Here is a 19,820-nt window from a genome sequence, read left to right on the forward strand (position 1 = left end):
AATTATGGGTTCAAACCTACTATTTATTGCAATCTTTAATAGATTTTTACACATTAACTTATCTTCTGCATCGAAAGTACTGGTTCAGATGAACCCGTAGCTATATAGCTGCATCCTCCCCTGGCTCTATCACATGCATCATTTTATTTATGATCAAAGACACGAAATGAATCATCACATATATATAGTTGAATAACATGAGTTGATACCTCCCTTGTTACCTAATTAAAAGGAATTATGCATTTTTAGAAGTCCTTGGAGGATGCTACAAGTATGAGAACAACCAGAGAAGATACAAAACAAGTTTCTTTTGATGAAGTATACAAAACAAATTGTTTTGTGATACAAAACAAGTTTCTCCCACCTGTTGATTTATACAGATCCAACTTTCTATAACCTAGTCATACAAGATGAGTATCAGTGATGGATGCTTTTTTTTAAAATGACATGTATTGATGGACAAACCTAGGAACTGAGTCAATAAACCCTAGAACAATGGAAAAGGATTTTGGAGAGCAAGATCTTAAGATAATTTTAGGATGATAGAATACATGCAGTGCAAGTTTAACTAATAAACTACTGCAAGAGGAGCAAAAGTGAAGTGAGGTTGGACAATAGTTGGTTGTATTCAGTAAAATGTATATTTATCGGACAACTTTCAGTGACTCTTCGAATAGTAATAGTTGGTTGTATTCAGTATCATGTGGAGTCCATATATAACAAAACAAGAAACTAATAAAATTAACACCCCTGCAATTTAATTAGAAGTAACATAAGCAGAATGAGGAATAGAAAAGGCTCGGTTTGTTTTCATCTCTTTCTTTTTTTCACTTTTCACGACAATTGACAAGTGATGTGTATGGTGTATGAAAAGAGTTGATTCGTGACGGGTAGTTTCTAGAGAAAAAGAGTGTTTTAAATTCACTCAGCATGTTTTTAATATAATGAAGAACAAAATATTAGATGGTCAAATGATCAAAGTAAGCAGCATAAGATATCATGGGAAATCTTGATTATATGTTTTCCAAACAATGAATGTAAAAAAGAAATTAAATAAGTTAAGAATCTGCTATGTTTACAAATTTGTTAAGCTATTGACACTCTATGCTAGATCTGAGCTCCAATTAGAACTATCGCGTGATGAAATGGAATGAAGAAGAAACTCCATCTTTGAAGGATTTAATATGCACAAAGGTATATTTATCGGACGACTTAGACCTACACTCAAACTTAAGGGACGATCTATGTCATTCACTAGTGCTTTCCATAGTAGGAGTTCTTTTGTGGGACAATGCGTAAAACATTATTGGTATAACACAAACAAAAACAAAAGTGACTTTACCAAGTTATTTCTAGAAGGAATTAACTCAATATATAATAAATCTGAACATAAGTCATTTGACCTTGTAGAATAGATGTTTTATATAAAAAGGTAACACTATAGCAGAATAAACACGGTAAACTAACCAGTATTTGAACAAAAGAAGACAGTTGAAAATATTTGAACAATTACCTATCAGAAGGATCTCGTCCAGGCATTTCAACAAAAAGATCGTGATCGCATATAATTTGTAGAAAGGTAAGCTTGCAGTCATGCAGCACCGTTTGACACACTCCAGAGAATTTATCGAGATACAAGGACACCTGTAAAAAAGAGCAATTACAAGGAAGATGCATAATTATTAGACTGTGGGAAAACAAAATAAAAATATTTAATGTAACATCACATAACATAATGATATCAAGAAAACTCTGCTTGGTGCTGAATAAAGCCACAACCACAGCAGAGCTGAAGAAAATGTATGTTTCCCTTTTAAATTAAATACGACCATCGCATTAACATTTAGTGTAAATCATGTTGGTTCAGCATACCTAATCGACATTATTTCCGTTATTTTTCTTAGTCATGCTAAGAATTCAAAGCAGGAGAGAAGGCATTCTAGTAAATTGACCTAAAGAAAGATTGCACTGATTGGTACATTCTGGTGAAAAGAAGGAACCACGTTAGCAGTATATAGGTTGAGTGAATTAGGTGTGGATTTATAGTGTTCAGGTTGACTCAAGCGTCCTAGAGAAACAACTTTTTGAGCCAACCGATCGAAAGGAAAATTTCTCTGACTGGTATGCGCTGGTGAGTGAAAAGAAGAAATCCTTTTAGCGTAGCAGTATGAAGGTTGATAAAACATAAATTTAGCGATATGCACTGCTATAAATCAGGCACAAATATACTCCAAGGGTTCAAATAGCCAACACAACTAGTTTGGACAGATGCTGTTATTATTGTTTTATCTGCCAGATGTAGTGTTCTGCATCTACCATCAGAAGGCATAGGAAAGATTTCTGAAGGATGGGCAAAAATTAATTAGTACTCCCTCCGTTTCAATTTGTTTCTCTGGTTTTGACTTGACATGGAGTTTAAGAAAGTACAGAAGATTTTTGAATCTTGTGGTCTTAAACCAAAATACGTAGAATGTACCAAAATGTCCTTTAATCTTGCGATCTTAAACATGCCATGTGAAAAGTTGAAATTAAAGAGTTGCCAAAAAAGGAAAGAGACATTCTTTCTGAAACGGACTAAAATGGAAAGTAAGACAAAACTGAACGGAGGAAGTATATGAATATAATATAATACAGAACTTCAATAGGTGTGGGTGGTTTGTTCTGATTGAAATAATAATGTGGGAGAGAGAGATCAGCAGTAATAATCTTTAGATTAGCTCTAATCCTGGCTGGTTGGATGTGGTTCAAAAGATTTTACGTTGCTTGGGGAAGACTCTAATAACAGCAAATCTCCCACCGTTGTATCGATGACTAAGAGATAAGTAAATGCAGCAGCTCTGAATAAAGGGTTGGACATTGAACCTAAATTGTTGGAAAGATCAGAAAATCTTGAGAAACACAGTTGTGATGGAAGAAGATTCTCTGAAGTGAAACTACATTAGCAGATGTCTGCTTAGTAGATTTAGAGGTATCACTTGAGAGGTCCCAGATTTCTTAACTATGTAAATATTGGGTTAAACACTCTTTGAAGAGTCCAGCAGGAACCAAGGTGATGGATTATGTCTCAACCATTAACTGGAGAAAAGAGGGCTAACAGGGCTGAGTAACGTAGAATAAGGGTAACAGCAATTAGGGAAGACTAAATCAGAAAGACAAGCAAAAGTTGAGTTTGAAAGCTTACCAGTTCAAAAACCTGACGAGGCTCAATGATGGATAAAAGATCATAACAAAAGAAAGCCAAACTACTATTTAAATGCTTGGCCAGGCTTAGACCTTTCTTGCAGCGTTCATGAACTTCTGTTAAAAGGCAATCATACAACTGAACAACACATCTGAAAACACCTTCTTTCAATTGCATTGGCGGGACATCTTCACCTGTGCACGGAAGGATGAAACAGCTTATCAATATAAAGCCTCAATTTAGTGAATTTCCAAACACAACTATTCGGCAGTCATAAATTTGAAGTTTCAAAAGAACTACTATGCACCCAAACAGAGTAAATAACGAGTAGTCTAAGACTTCAAAACCTAATTTCTGTATTCGCATGTATGTAATGGAAACCATAGTTATTAGCTCAAAACAAAGTATAGCAGTGGTGAAGCAAATGCAGGCTCATCATTCACAATGGGCATAGATGGATTCGACTACCTGATTACCTCCTTAGATGAAAATGATTAGACTATCATGTATAAGAGACACATGTAACAAGGTGTGACCAAAATTTCCAACTTGGTAAGCATTTTCATTTTTCATCGAGCATTATACTAAAACATCCCATTCCAAGAAATTTTTTATCATATAGTAAGAAGAGATTCCCCTACTACAAGTCTACAACCCTTCATCACTCGAAAAAACCCATCGAATAAATGGAAAACCTAAAAGTGGAGACACAAGTTCCTGTTCATCACTTCACCTCCTATGCACCCCAAGTTTTAACTCAGCATCCATCTTATCAATTAGATTTACAAAAACTCACAAAGTAAAATAATCATTTATGTTAGAATAGGAAACAAGAGGGGGTTACACAAGTGAAAGTTCCAATATGTTCATATGATGATTTAGAACTTTGTTGGATGGGTCCTGAGGGGCTCGGGAGTGATTCCAACATTAAATTTAACAACTAGTTATTTTGAAGACTACGAGTTGAACAGTCAAGTTTGTGTCTAGACAACCTAGAAATGGTGATTTGAGAGTTCCACAGGTTCGTAGGGTGACTTCGAGTTTGCATGTTTTGGTTGCATCCGGAGGGCCTCAGGTGATTTCGGCGCATTTGAAGTAAGTTTTGAAATATTTAAAATGCTAAAAATCTGATTATTATTTTTTGCGCTTGACCCGACTTCGCAAGCGAACTGCTCTCAATCTATAAGGAATTTGGAGATGATGTACAATGAAAGTTGTAGTGCTTTGAGTCTAGTTCCCACCGGTTCAAATTATGAAAGAATGGAGCACGCAAACGTGTCTGATTTATAGTTTCCAACTTGGAGATTTTGGGATGAGCTGCTTGGCTGATCTGCAGCACCGGGCTCCATCTATCTTTATTTCACTTTCTTTATTTCTCAGACTATTTAGACTTGTACTTTAGTATGACTAGTTGCTCTTGTAATCATATCACCAAATTATGGGGTTGTACCAATGATTTCCATACTTATGACTATTGAGACGCCTTTATAACTAATAATTGTTTCTAATGCTTTACTTCATACATCTAATTAATGGAATTTGAATAAAAAAGTAGAATTGTTTGCCAACTGAGTTGGGGTATTGGTGCCATCACAGCTTAGGGGAGTTTGGGTCGTGACAAAAAGACCGGCCAAATAAGATCACTAATGGAATTACAAAAACACCACAACTGTTTTTCCTTGATCACATGCAAAAGGTAAGTTTTCTTCTTTATTGTAATTTCTTCACTTGTGGGAATATACTGGGTATGTTGTTGACTGAGTGGAAGGAAAACAAGAAACCAATGAATACAGTTGTTATAAAGACCTTAAATGAATGCACTTTTCAGACAAGAGGATTTAAGAAAAGCATGATTAGATGATTACAAATGGATATGATAATAACAATGACAACAGTAACATGCCCAATGGGCAATTACCTGATGGAAGATTGTGATAGAAGGATCGAGCCTGCTCCAGTGCCATTGACTTGACAATTAACTCAAGAAAAAACCAAGCCATTGCCAAGACATCATCATAGACAGGCCCAACGCGGTACCCTTTTGCCTGTACCAGAAACCAAAGTAGTTAAGACATAAAAATACAGAAATCTTAAATAACTAAATGGTTCCGTAGTTTCCAGGCCATCAAACGTCATGTACAATGAGTCCTTTCCTGTGGCGCTAAAATATTTGTTATCCAATATCCAGTAAACTAAGCTAGCAATGACATACATAAGTCAACATGATATACGCAGATCTATCACATACCTACTAAATGAGAGTCTTAATGATGCAGGAGAATCTTGTAGAAAACTTTCTGATTTGATAGACCCCTGCTAGATCTCTTTTGAGTTTTCTGTATTTCCCCTGATGCTGTCAGTGTTATGTATAACTAACAAACCTTATCTTTTGGTCCTAGTTGATATGTATGAACCATGTAATGGTGCTAGGTCAAGACTACGGACTACGGTTAAGTATCGCTTGTGAAAATATATTGTCACGGGGTTCTTTCTGTTTTACAGGGTGAAGAGTGCTATGCCTTTTAGGCTTCTGAACCTAGAAGCAATAATATACCTTTTAGTTTCTCTTCATTTCCTTCTGAAAGTTGCTTTTTCCTTCAGATTCTGCACTTAATCTCCATATTCCAGTTACTATTAAAGATGATGTATTTTCTTCGTTCTAAATCTGAGGTATTTTCCATGCTCCAGAAATTTGTGGCTTACATTGTAACACAATTTTCCATCTCTATCAAATATTAAGATCTAATTCTGGTGGAGAATGTCTCATGAATCAATAATTTCTTGCTTGAGAAAGGAATCGTCTCACAACGTTCTTGCCCATATACACCACAAAAAAATGGGGTTGTTGGGCATAAAAACCGTCACCTTTTAGATGCCACTCGTACTTATTATTATTGAGTCATCTATCCCGTCTAAATACTGGGTGGAAGCTGTCTGTTGTAGTTTATTTGATTAATCGACTGCCATCTAAAGTATTAACTTTTGAGTCTCCATATTATCATCTTTATCACAAAAATCCTAGTTATCATAATTTGCATACATTTTTTCGAAATCAATAATTTGCATACAATTAGGTTGTGTTTGTTTTGTGCATCTGCCTCCTTCTCAACGCAATAAACTTTATGTTCAGTCTACTAAATGTGTTTTATAGGTTATAGTCAGAAAGGTTTTATTTGCTAAGATTCAAGTTCTAATAAATTTCCTGTTTCTAGAAATGCTGTTTTCTTTGAGAATCAGTATTTCTTTCCTACTCATGTTGAGTCATCTTCTGTCTCTACTCTTCTTCCTATGTTTGAGGATTTGTCATCTTCTTCTAAGCAGTTAAAACCTGGATTTGTATATGAACGACGTCGGACAACTTTACCCCTTCCCAAAACAGATCCGCTACCTGAGATTTCTTCCATGCCTGCTCCTCTTCAGCCTCCTCGGCGATCAACCAAAGTATCTCGTACTCCTTACTTGTATGGTTTTTCTTATATTTTATCCACCATCTTTAATCCAACAGGTTATTCACAAGCCTCCAAGCTTGAATGTTGGCAGAAGAAAGTAATGGAGGAAGAACTTTTGGCTATTAAAGAAAATAACATATGGGACATTGTTACTTGTCCTTCGAATGTCCATCCAATTGCATGTAAATGAGTTTATTCAATTAAACTTCATTCTGATGGAAGTCCTGATGATCGATACAAAGCTCGATTGGTGGTCCTTGGTAACAAACAAGAGTATGGTGTGAACTATGAGGAGACTTTTGCACCGGCAGCAAAAATAACTACGGTGCGAACTATTATCGCCTTTGTAGCGTCACAAAACTAACCTTTTCATCAAATGGATATCAAAAATACTTTTCTTTATGGTGATCTCAAAGAAGATATCAATATGAAACCCCCTCTTGGTTTGCTCTCATCACCTGCATCAGATGTATGTAAGTTGAAGCGGTCTTCATACGGATTGAAACAAGCTTCTTGAGCTTGATTTGACATGTTTCGATCTACTTTGCTTCAATTCTCTTTAGAGAAGAGCAAATATGATTCATCTATGTTTCTTCGAAAAACATCTACAAGTTGTGTTCTTCTATTGGTGTATGTAGATTATATTATTATAACAGGAACTGATTCTTCACAAATTGCTAGCCTCCACAACAGCTTAAGGATTCTTTTCATATGAAAGATCTTGGTACTCTTACATACTTTTGGGGGTTGGAAGTTCATTATGATTCTTTAGGTGTGCTCTTGTACCAGCACAAATGTACTCAGAATTTGATTTTTCAGGCTGGTCTTCAAGAATCTTCCTCTGTAGATACTCCATTGGAATTGAATGTAAAGTATTTTCATGCGAAAGGAGATCTTTTTCCTGATCCAACTTTGTTTCGGCAATTAGTTGGTAGCCTAAATTATCAAACTATTACTCGGCCTGATATCTCTTTTGTAGTTTTACAAGTGAGTCAATTTATGCAGACTCCTCGCCATCTATATTTGGTGGTTGTCTGTCGCATTATTCGATATCTCTTGGAAATATCTACTGGTGTATTATTCTTTCCTAGTTTTGATTCAGCTTAATGCATTTAGTGATTCTGATTTGGCTGCAAGTCCTGATACTCGTCGTTCTATCACGGGTTGGTGCATGTTTCTCGAAGATTCCTTGATATCTTGGAAGAGCAAGAAGCAAGACCCTGTTTCAAAATCTTCAACAGAATTCGAATAACGCACAATGTCTACTGCATGCTCAGAGATTGTTTGGCTTCGTGGTTTACTAGCAAAAAATGGATTTCCTCAATCTAATCCCACTCATCTCCATGGTGACAACACAAGTGCCATTCAGATTGCTACCAACCTGGTTTATCATGAAAAGACACAAACACATAGAAGTGGATTGTCATTCTATCATAGAAGCTGTAGATAAGAGAGTCATTACTCTTCCACATGTATCCAGTGATCTTCAAATAGCTGACGTGTTTACAAAATCTATGGCATGAAAACGTCATCAGTTTCTGGTAGGCACATTGATGCTTTTAGATTCGTCGGCATCAATTTGAGGGGGGATGTTCGCATGGTGGACAAATTCTAATAGTTGTACATATCTATGTAATAGCTCTAAATATTTGTGAAATTATGGTGTCAATTGCTTTCCATATGTAGAAGATATCAGGGATTAATGTAGCATATTTTTAGAGATATTACAATTAGGAATAGCAGATATTTAGGAGTGTAAATGGCAGATCATTAGGCATGTAAATCAGAATTCTTTCTATTTAATGGAAGAACTCTCCATTTGAGAGTACTCATTTAGCAAACTTGACACGGATAACCTTATATTGACAGTTGAAAACAAAAGGATGCTGGGGCCAAATTGTTGAGTGTGTTCTGTTCAGTGAGTGGAGAAACTTTCATATACCAATTTCTCATCATCCATGAAAGTACCAAAACTTTCTCCTCTAGATGTAGCTTCTCTTCTATTTAGTATAGTAGATGAAGTGATTGATGATAATTGCAGAAGGATGGTGAGAGATTCGGGAACAAAACAACGACAGAAATACTGAGTTTGTCGCTATTGTGCTTGTTTGTGAACATTTCCACGAAGAGGATCATGAACGGTGACTGGATGGGAAAAGGAAAATAACGAAGACTAGTAGTCAGAAATCCAAGACAGAACTATCCGAGAATAGCACTAAGGCTGCATAGACAACCAATTGGCAACAAACAGCTGCATGGAACCACAAGAATTACAACATTAAATTCCCCCTTTTAAGCATTGATAGAATTATCAGTTTCTGTCATTTTCCAGCTTTCCTTCCCTAATTCTATAAGTTGGAGTCCCAGAAAACATATTCTCATCAAAACATACTCCATCTAAAATTTTGTTGATATTACGTATCTTCTTTTAAAATAACAGTAAAGCTTAAATATTAACTTTATGACACATGCAGCTAAATTAAGATGAATCAGAACAACAATTGTTCTCTTTAGATTTGATGGTTCCTAATTTTTCAGATTTGAGTTTTTGCATTGTACTATTTGGTCCAATTCACTGGGTATGTTATTGTTGTTGTTGTTGCTATTTGGTCCAAGTACTAGAACATTAGAATTCCATTATGAGAGCTTCTTCTAAGGTGGTTTTTTCCTCTTTTTTTTAGAATGGTAACAAGCTTCTTTTAAGTTTCTAAGCATTTCATTGCCAACAGCTTTCCAGTAAGCACTCAAGTTGTATAAAGCTAAAGACTTCACAAAAGAAAAGTACAAGTCACTAATTTTACCTTACTGCGAGCCAAACTTCCCCACACTGTGGACAAACCAGGATACACTGGTGGCTGGCGGCCGCCAAAATCATCAAAAGCATAATCAACAAAGTTTACCAGGAAAGCATTTCTCTCAGCTTCATCAACCGACTCTTGCTGCACCCTACGGGTAGAGATCTAATGTTATTAATAGAGGATAACCGTGTTAACATAGCAGTGTGAGTGCAATATAATTTCTTACTCCTGAAACCTTTTTACAACCTTTTAAACCAAATCATAGAGCAACTATAAAATGTACCTTGTTAAAATGTTAACCATAGCTCTAAAGGCAGCAACCTGAAAGTAGAAAGTGAAAAAAGAAACCTCAATATTTACCATTTAGAATTGTGAAGCAGATCCCAACAGCAGATAACAATTGTGAAGGGAGGAAAAGAGGTACATTATTTGAGAACCAAGTGAAATAAAAAAGGCAGGTATCATGAAAGGCAGCAGTGATGACTGTCTCAAACCTGAAGAGTTTCTCCCCCATTGCCAATAAGATGGAGAAGCATGTTTAAGATTGGATAAAGAAATTGAAGCAAAGCAGTGGAATCAACATTCTTCAAGCTATTGATTGCCTGCAAAAGTTGGATAACTTTAATAACCATTTCATCACATGGCATAGTTGAAAAGTAACAAGTTCAATGTTTCCACGTCTGTTCAGCGGCTACCAAGCAGAACATTAACAGGGACAGAAGATAACACTTTTCACCCTTAAAGCTGAATTAGACAGCAAGACAGTTTTGGAAAGAGAGAGAGAGAACTTCTACTGAATTGGTCATTAACAACTAACAAGAGAGCTCCTTATGCAGGAGTTTCAAGTTGCATGAAACAAGCTAAGTCTCCAAGTTCTTCAGATTCCTAATTTTTATAACATCATGATTAGAATATTTTAATCTTAGTTATTCTCTTGACTTTCATTAATGACATGACCATTAAGAATCTCGCTCTCTTGATTTTAACATAACCCCTCAAACTCAAGCTGATGAGACAACTTGAATTTGTATGTTAAAACTAGAATATGAGGTCAGAAATAAAACTAGCTTAGAACTGCTCTGAGACAAAACTGACTTGGCATTTCCAGGAGATTGACTTGGCTGTGGTGCGAGAGTTAATCAATGAAGCATGGTTGATAAGGACATGTATGCTACCAGTTTGACCACATTGCTGGCAATCCATGGTGCCAACTAGCCGATGAACTGAGGATGATATTTCACCAACTAAAATACACATTGACCAGAGAAATCAACTGATGCAAACAGCTAGCTTGATAAGTTATCATACAAGATCCATGAATACTAAGAATTCGAGTAGTGACTGCCAAAATAATCCATGGGCATGAGGCACATAGGACTGCCACAGGGAAGGAGTTGAAACTTCAGGTTGTATGTATGGAAGACATAAAGAACAAGGTTATAAGTTATAACCTTTCTTTGCAACTTGACGAAATGAATCAAAACCGAGTTGAGTGATGAAGAACACCATAGATGGACACAGAAAAGTAGTGAGATGAAGCCAGAATAGTTATGGGGAATAGATAAGAATAGTACTTAGTTACTGTTATTTTCAAAAAACATGAACAATAAACAAATAAGTACATGTTATTTTCTCTACACACTGGCACTTAAGACTCCTTAGATATCTTTTTCACATAGACTCCATTTTTTTCACATAATGCAGGTTCGATCAAATAAAGAGACAAGAATATGGAGAGGAACAAATTAGCGAAACATGTTTAAATGTATAATACAACTTCCGTCCCATTTAAACATCGTTTGATTTGGCACGATGTTTAAGAAAAAACTGAAGTTTTTGAAACTTGTGGTCTAAACAATCGTAGATATTTGTGTGGTTGTAAATCATTTCATTAAGGATAAAAGGGAAATTTTCAAGTTAAATTACGGTAGAACCTCTCTAAATTAATAAACTCTAAATTAATATTTTTCTCCGGTCCCAAACTTGGGCTACTGTAAAAAATCACAGACTTCGATAAGATAATATATATTTGGAAGACTCATTATAAATATATGGTCCCAAGAATATTATAAATTAATAATTCTTTAAAATTATAAAAATATCTAGACAATTTAGTGAAATATGATTTTAGTGTTTTTAATTTTTGTTAAAATTTAAATCTACTTGAAACTGCCCTCAAGGCCTAGCTCAAGTGGCAAAGGGTGGAGGATTTGTGGCTTAGGTCGCAGGTTCAAGCCCCACACCATGCAAAGCGAAGCCCGGTATTTAAGTGGAGAAGGGTAGAGGGGCGGGCCCATTATCCACCGAGTTTAGAAGGCTGTGATTGGTCCAAAGGGCGGGTCACAGACGGATTTCTCGGTTATCAAAAAAAAAAAAAAATCTACTTGAAACTCATCTCTAACTTTTCTTATTGCATTCAAAAGTTTTGATGTTGTCTCCTTGAACTGCACCAAAAAATGTTGAAGAGCTCTAAACACGATACTTGCTTCCTTATACGTAACTGGTTCCAAAGGTATTGTCTCGTCTTCAACTTCATCATCAACATTGTTTTCTCCGATGGTATCAACAATTTCTTCTAAGCTTTGAACCTCATCTTTCACCTGGGTAATCTAACAAACTAATGGCATCCATCTTATTCGGTAACCAAGATTATTAATCATGACTTCAAATTCATGAATGTCGTTTTCACAGGAGGATTCATTTAAATTCCTTGAGGCTTCATCCCCAACGATGTAATCAAAATTAACCTTCATTGAGTCTCGAAAACACTCTTTAAATTAATAAATATTAATTTATCAATTAAATAATAATTCTATAAAATAATACTCTCTTTGTCCCAATTTATATCCTTTTTAGTCAGTCCCAAAAAGAATGACACATTTCTATATTTAGTAACAATTTAACTTTAAAATGCTCATTTTACCCTTTGGGGTCATTTGGAACAAAGATTAATAACGCAGGAATTAGTAATGCAAAGATTATTTTTTATTAAGTGTTTGGTTCATTACTTTCCACCTAATCTTGTGTTTGGATTAAAACATAACAAAAAACTTCTTTTCGATTATACCCTTGAATTAGTATGGGATTTTCTATTTTATGTAATTGGGTCAAGGTAGATAACTCCAGACAATATATTTTTTTGTCCCCTTCTAACTAGCTAGGAGAAGAACAACCTTTTTGAGAAAGAAGGAGAAGAACAATCTTGTCGCCATATTTGTTATTTTCCCACTTGAATTATTTGAGGGTAAATAACTATCATCTTAATAAATTGATCACTCACAAAACATCAGTTTTCAATTTAAAAAAGATAGACCATCTACTTTTAAAACCAAAAGACGATATACAATAGTGAAATCGAATAAACCTTTTGCTTTACACATAAAAAATTGCAAATTAAAGTTGTAGTTTTAATATGTATGCAATTTTATAAATTGTTCAAAAATACAAATAATTAGAAAATCACATATATATCAACAAATAATACATCAATTAAGATCACAAACATCATGTGGTCATATATTTGCCTTTTCAATTAGTAAATGTTAAACAACTCACATTTCAAATATTATATTGATTTGCATTGGATTTATTTAGCAACAAACAACTCTCTCTAAATAATAAATCTGTAAGCTGATTTATTTAAATAAATTTACTAGTACAAATATAGAACATAAAATCAAGAAAATAAATAAAATGATTAAAAGGATTTGAGGGGTATTTTTTGTCTCTACATAGATTAATCACATGGTATTAAATCCTATGTATTACTAATACCATCAAATGGAAGGAATTAGTTATACATCCTATAATACCATGTAGGGTGTATAACTAATCCATGGACTAGTTACATATAGGCCTAAAATTCCTACCAAACATAATGCTAAATCATACCATACATAATACATGGATTATTTCTTCTAATACTCCCTACCAAATGAGCCCTTAACGAAATAATTTTTAGCCACACAAATATATGACTTATTTTAGACCACAAATTTAAAAAGTTTTTCTTTCTTTCTTAAACTCTGTGTCAAATCAAACAAACTCATATAAATTGGGACCGAGGGAATAATATTTCATGGTCCCTACAATATTAATTTAGAGAGGTTTTACGGTATAGTAAGGTGACATTCTTTTTGGGATAGACTAAAAAGGAAAGGATGTCACATAAAATGGGACGGAGAGAGTATTACCTAGTAAATGCTCCCGTTGGGAAATAAAACTTGGCTAAAAAATTACTTAAATTTACCATACAAATAATATAAAAAGTAACCAAATAAAGGACAACAAGAAAACAACAAAGAATCACACATGCACCAATTACAAAGGGCCACAAAGAGTGATCTTAAGAGATTGAATGAGGTCACATGTATTAGCTTAACACATCAAAGAATAAAAAGTCTAATATTACTCTTGTGAGGACTACAAAACTTTGATATCCTCCCTTACATATAGTAATAATTTTATCAACATTCGAATTGATTGCCAACCATATTGTGCATAGCCTAGGACATCTATATAAGTGGCATCTCTTGTGTTAGAATAGTAATAGTAAAAGGATTGTATATAGTGTCCTGCGTGGAAAAGGACTATATTGTAGTGTATATAAATAAGGCTGAATGTAATAAAGTATTACACATCTAAATAACATTTCTCAAATATTTATTTCTCACATAGTATTAGAGCATTGGCAAAAAATCCGAGAAAGAAAATCCAGTCAGACAAGTTTCGTGCTTCAATTTTTGTCGACTGCTAGGGCTGTTTTTGCGTTACTCTCTCTCCGATGGGTCTTCTGAGAAATCCAAAACCACCATAGGGTAGAGAACATTTGGGTGCTAGAAGCACATGGAACCACACCATAAAGTGGCTCAAGACATTTATAAGCCCTTAGGCCTGCTCTTTGACAACCAATGTGGGACACAACAGCTCAAAATCCTATTGCACGCATAACCCAATATTTAGGTTCATGTGTGTACTTAAATGCAAACTTATGAGAGTGATAAAATGCTCATGCAAAATTTTCCTTTTCAAGCAAACCGAGAAAAGTTTAATGACCATGCAAATAACAATAGTTTTCCCTCATCAAGCAAACCAAGAAAGTTTTGTGCCAGTTATAAAGGTAATTACAATATACTCACCAGATGTACTTATTAATTAAAAAAAAATATATGTCCAATTTCAAACATTTCATTTCTTTGTACTCCTTCCATTTCAATTTGTTTGGCCAATTTTGACTTGACACGGAGTTTAAGAACTACAGGAGACTTTTGAATCAAATGTATCAAAATGCCCTTTAATCTTGTGGTCTTAAACATGCCACGTGGAAAGTTGAAATTAAAGAGATGCTAAAAAGGGAAAGAGTCATTTTTTTTAAACGGACTAAAAAGGAAAGTAGGTCAAACAAATTGAAACGAAGGAAGTATCTCATTACCAGGATACGTTCCCCGATATTTATTTTTCTGCATTTCTACTGATTTGTATGTTAATGAAAAATAAGAGGAAACGTGTTGGATTTCAAACATTGCATTCTTTAGCAGTATCTCATTACCAAGATAGGTTCCCTACTACCTATTTTTATATTTCAGTTGATTTGTAAGCTCCAGTAATATTCAGTCCTTTACAGTTAACTTTTCAAACAAATTAACAAACAAAAAAAAGGGAAAACAAAGTCCCAACTTTTGCACAGTACCTTTAGAATGGGATAACTACAGCACAGGGAATAACAACTAATGGTCAATGACAACTCTAGTTATGTTACCTCAAGAAGTTCAGATCCCCAAGGGGGGCTTGTCCGTAGAGTATGCCTATCATACTCGAGGAAAAAATCCCTAATGCGCTCACTAACTGGGTATAATGATGAACATAATCGTAAACGAAGCTTGAAGATATTCTTTCCATCTTCCAAGTAATCCAGCCTTTCCTACAAGAAAGAAAACATAAAGAAATTATGATGTCATCAGGACTATCATGCATGTCGCCTGTCCACAACAAAATGAACATAACCAAAAGAGGGACATCCAGTGGGACTTGGACAGATGGCTAAGGTAGCATGAAAATTAATCATCAAGTGGAAGCTGCCTAAGAAAAAAACAATTATCTATGGCTGGGAACATAAAACGAGTAACATAGCTGTTCCAGATATTATCTTGGCTGAAAAAACAGTGATTCAAGATAAGGAATCTACTTTAAAAGTTAAGAAAGGAAACTAAAGAAAAATCCAGGCTATGTATGGCTCACCATCATAATGATCTGACAGAAGATCTTCAAAACATAAGAGGCAGGAAATTGGAAAATAACTCATTGTTGAAGGTTGCGAGCTCTGTGATGCAGTTGGTACACCGGGTTAAAAAAAAGGGGAAAGGGGAATTAGGAAAGAGACAGATAGAAAGGAGATCTTAGGATCTCATGTGCAGGACGAGAACAACAGGAAAGAGAAGGTATGGCTTTGAAAATTCAAAAGGCTCATAACACCCATCAGATAATTCAAAACTATCAAGGCCAAAGATTACGGGCTATAGTAGGCTTGTTGGGTCTACGACTAAATATCACAATGAGTAAACAATAAAGAGCATACAGATTCTGACAGTTCTAAGATTCTTCTAGAGTAGTTAAGGAGTCAATTAAGAGCACATAGGCTGAATACGTCTCAATTAAGAATAGATAGGTTGAGTAGGTTAATTTAGAGCTGGTAAGAGGTGTTCTAAAACTGTAGAATATAGACAACACGTTTGTTAAAAAGTAATCACACTAAGAACAAATTGCATCAACCACTATAAGTGGCTTAAAAGGAAAAGTGGGACAATCCACAGCATTTGGCATTCACATCTTCATGGCAAGATTAAGGTGGCATACAGGTATTGATGCAATGAATGTTTGGGATTGACATTGAGGGTGTACTGCCATGAACAATCACAGAGATGTTACTATAGTGGAAGTTCAAAAGGAGGAGCGAAGAAGAACACAGCAAGTAGCACTTTTGGCACTCGTGTGGCAATTTGGAACAAACGAAATGGATGAGGTATGAAGAAACTGAAAATGATTAAGTAGATATTAGCAGAACCTTCATAGTTTTTTCAATATTTCGATTATATATACTTTCCAATCAGCAAAGATGATTGAATGTTTTTTTTTTTTGAGAATGGTAAAAAACTGATCTACTTCATATATACCCTCTTCTTTACACCAAAAATATAGAGTATTAATGCAGTTTTCTTTAACTTTCTGCATTGGGTTAGTAATATTCTTAAAGCACCTATTGTTTCTTTCCTTCCAAATTGACCACCATATGCAAGATGGAACTAGATTCCACCATTTTTTCTGTGTTTTACTCCCCCCTCTTCTCATCCAACAGTTTAGTAGGTCAGCAGTATGCTCAGGCACCACCCAAGGATCTTGAATAATGCTTTGAAGCATATACCATATCTGGGAAGTCACTCTACAGTGAAGGAACAAATGATTGTTTGTTTCCTCCTTCTCATGGCAAAAGAAGCACCTAGAAACAATCTGAAATCCTCTTTTTTTCAGTCTCTCCTGAGTCAGACATGCTCTTCTGCACACTAACCATGTGAAACACTTTATCTTGGTTGGGGTGTTGGATTTCCAAATTTGTTTCCAAGGTCCAAAAATGCCCCCCGGGTGTGTTGCCAGGTCTCTTTTGTACATTCTTCCAACAGAAAATTCCCCATCCCTATCATGTTTCCATCTGATTGCATCAGGATTAGTGTTGAGTCCCGGAAAATCTTCCAACCTTTGCAGTAAATTGGCTACTCTATCCACCTCCCAGTCATTTAAGAGCCTCCTAAGGGTTATATTCCACCCTTGCTGAAACCACATCTCAGCAATAGATGCTCCAGGGTTGTCGCAAAGAGAGTACAAATCTGCAAAGTCCTCCATGAGGGAGTTCTGTCCTATCCACTTGTCTTTCCAAAAAAGGATCCTAGTCCCCTCACCCACCTTGTAGCATATGTTCCTCGCTAGTTTTGGCCACAAATTTCTGATAGACCTCCAAACTGAGACCCCATAGGTGTTGGTCACAGTGTTGGATGTCCATGGATCAGTTTGTCCATACTTGCTAACAATAACATCCTTCCACAGAGCCTGCCCCTCTTTACCAAACCTCCATAGCCATTTTGACAGTAAGCACCTATTTTGCAGACCTAGATTCTTAATGCCAAGACCTCCTGATTTCTTGCTTAGTTGGGCAGTTTGCCATTTGACCAAGTGAATGCCCTTTCCTTCCTTGTTGCCCAACCAAAGAAAATCTCTCCTTAGTTTATCTAATCTATCTTCCACCTTTGCAGGTAAGGGGAAGAGAGACATAACATAAGTAGGGAGAGCATCTAAGACAGAATTGATCATTGTTATTCTTCCTCCCAGAGATAGGTATTGTGTCTTCCAGGTGGCTAATTTTTTCTCAGTCTTCTCCACAATTCCATCCCATATTTCTAATTCTTTGTAGTTGTTACCCAATGGCATCCCTAGATATGTAGTTGGGAGATTTTCTATCTTACAACTCAAAATATTTGCTAAACACTGGATGTTAGCTACTTCCTTGACTTGAAACATGCTGCTTTATGTTCTAAGTAAATTATCATATTTCTGTAGGGCTCTTTACTTTTTTTTGTGAACACCTTGAATGCAGGGCTTTTCTTATCATACCCAAAAAATTATCTTCATGAAAAAGCCGTGTGGAACTTTACCACAAAAAGGCAAAATAACATAGAATATTTAAATAGAGAAGATTTCAATCCTGAAAAGTAAAGAAGGAGCTACCCTAGCCCCTGTACTGAAGCTATAATTATCAGTCTAGAAGGGCAAGAAATTGAACTCCCAGAAAAAGAGACGAGATGAGAAGTTAAAAAATGAAACAAAACTCCCAAATTAAACATAAAATAACAGTTCATGCATCAAACACTACCAGAACATAAAGAGTGATGGAAGGTTAACAATAGCAAACATGATTGGAAACAAACCTTGCCACTTTCTTGAAGATAATGAGGAACCAATTCTTTCATGATTGGCAAGGATATCTCAGATCTGAACCTGAATAAAACTCCAGCATGTTAAAATCTCACACTTCTCAAGAGAATATACATTGGCAAGGCAAGATAGAGCTTGAATTACCCATCCCATAGGAAAAGTAAGCAGAACAACTAATACAGAACACACACACACACACATACACACCCGCACCCCCCACAGGAGAGTGAATAAGTAATTGTCAGAAAATAAATTACAACAAGTAGCAGGTTTTAAAGTTTTCCCAGAAAGGAAAATAAACAAGTTACAGTGAGAAATTACAATAAGTAGTACCCTAATTCATGTTCTGTTGGATGGTCATGCAAATTATCTACGCAAAAGAAATTCTGTTGTTACAAAAACTAACCCAGAGCTGCCACATTAAACCAATACATTAAAGCAGTAAAAACATTCAACTATGCATCAATCCCATATCAGTTGGCGCAGTTAAAAGGGTATAATGACAGAAGAGGGTTTCGAGCCCAAGCCACTCATGACAACTAGATATTAAGTCTGCCACCTTGGACCACTTGAATGCTACATTTGAACAATGCAAATGCAGGAAATAAAGCTAAAAAACAACTAAATCCACCAGAGTTTTTCTTTTATAATCTTTTGTTTGTTCCAATCAGTGTTTAGGGGAGTGCGAAGCAGTAAAAAGTGAAAAGGTCTGGCTTCACGCCTTAAGCGAAGCAAGAAGCAAAGCGCTCATGTCATTGAAGTGAAGCACAATTTAAAAGAAAAAAGACTAAAATAAATAGAGACAGAATATATAAGCAAAAACTCATTAAAAACTAGAAAAACAGACATACAATTGTTGGATTCTACTATCTCCCCTTTAATTTGATCAATAGTCTTTGTATATAGCTTCTTGTAGAAATCTACTATCTCCCCTTTAATTCTGGCAGGATCTTGGGTTTGTTCTCCTTGGATTACTGATTGATCAATGTTGTTGTACCTCTTGTGTGCATTGGCCAATCTGTGGAAGAAATTAGTGTTCATGTTCCCCTCCTTTAACCACAGTGATCTTGTTGTCTTGATGAAATTTCTTCATATTTGACCAATTTCTTATACTCCAATAATCCAAAATTGTACCTTGTTACCTCAGTTAGTGATCTACCCTTACTAACTTCATAAAAAACAACCAGTTCTTTGAGTAAGTTCATCCTTTTGGCTCCCCAATTCCCTTGATCATTAATGCTTCAAACCTTAAGCTTTTCTTTTTAATGCCTTAAGTTTGAAGCAAGTATGAAATTTGGTCTCCTGGAGAAGTTGAAAGTATCCCACCATTCCTTGATTCTGTTTGTGAACCCCTCTGTGTCTTACTACTAGTTTTCAAACCTGAAATAATTTTTGTTTTGGTTCCACACACCC

General features: G+C 35.5%; 1 protein-coding gene across 1 annotated transcript in view; it reads right to left on the bottom strand.

Moving 5' to 3' along the window:
- LOC102590845 (guanine nucleotide exchange factor SPIKE 1) overlaps window positions 1-19,820 on the bottom strand; it is a 66,785-nt gene that overhangs the window by 14,264 nt on the left and 32,701 nt on the right. The window contains exons 14-21 of the mRNA XM_006364198.2: window positions 18,401-18,470; window positions 15,187-15,348; window positions 9,923-10,030; window positions 9,712-9,749; window positions 9,432-9,576; window positions 5,100-5,226; window positions 3,182-3,375; window positions 1,514-1,644 (exon numbers count right to left, since the gene is read on the bottom strand). Coding sequence (XP_006364260.1) covers window positions 1,514-1,644; window positions 3,182-3,375; window positions 5,100-5,226; window positions 9,432-9,576; window positions 9,712-9,749; window positions 9,923-10,030; window positions 15,187-15,348; window positions 18,401-18,470 — 975 coding nt within the window. The remainder of the gene's footprint in view (window positions 1-1,513; window positions 1,645-3,181; window positions 3,376-5,099; window positions 5,227-9,431; window positions 9,577-9,711; window positions 9,750-9,922; window positions 10,031-15,186; window positions 15,349-18,400; window positions 18,471-19,820) is intronic.

The sequence above is a fragment of the Solanum tuberosum genome, unplaced genomic scaffold, assembly GCF_000226075.1.
Source record: "Solanum tuberosum cultivar DM 1-3 516 R44 unplaced genomic scaffold, SolTub_3.0 scf00483, whole genome shotgun sequence".
NCBI classification, from domain to species: domain Eukaryota; kingdom Viridiplantae; phylum Streptophyta; class Magnoliopsida; order Solanales; family Solanaceae; genus Solanum; species Solanum tuberosum.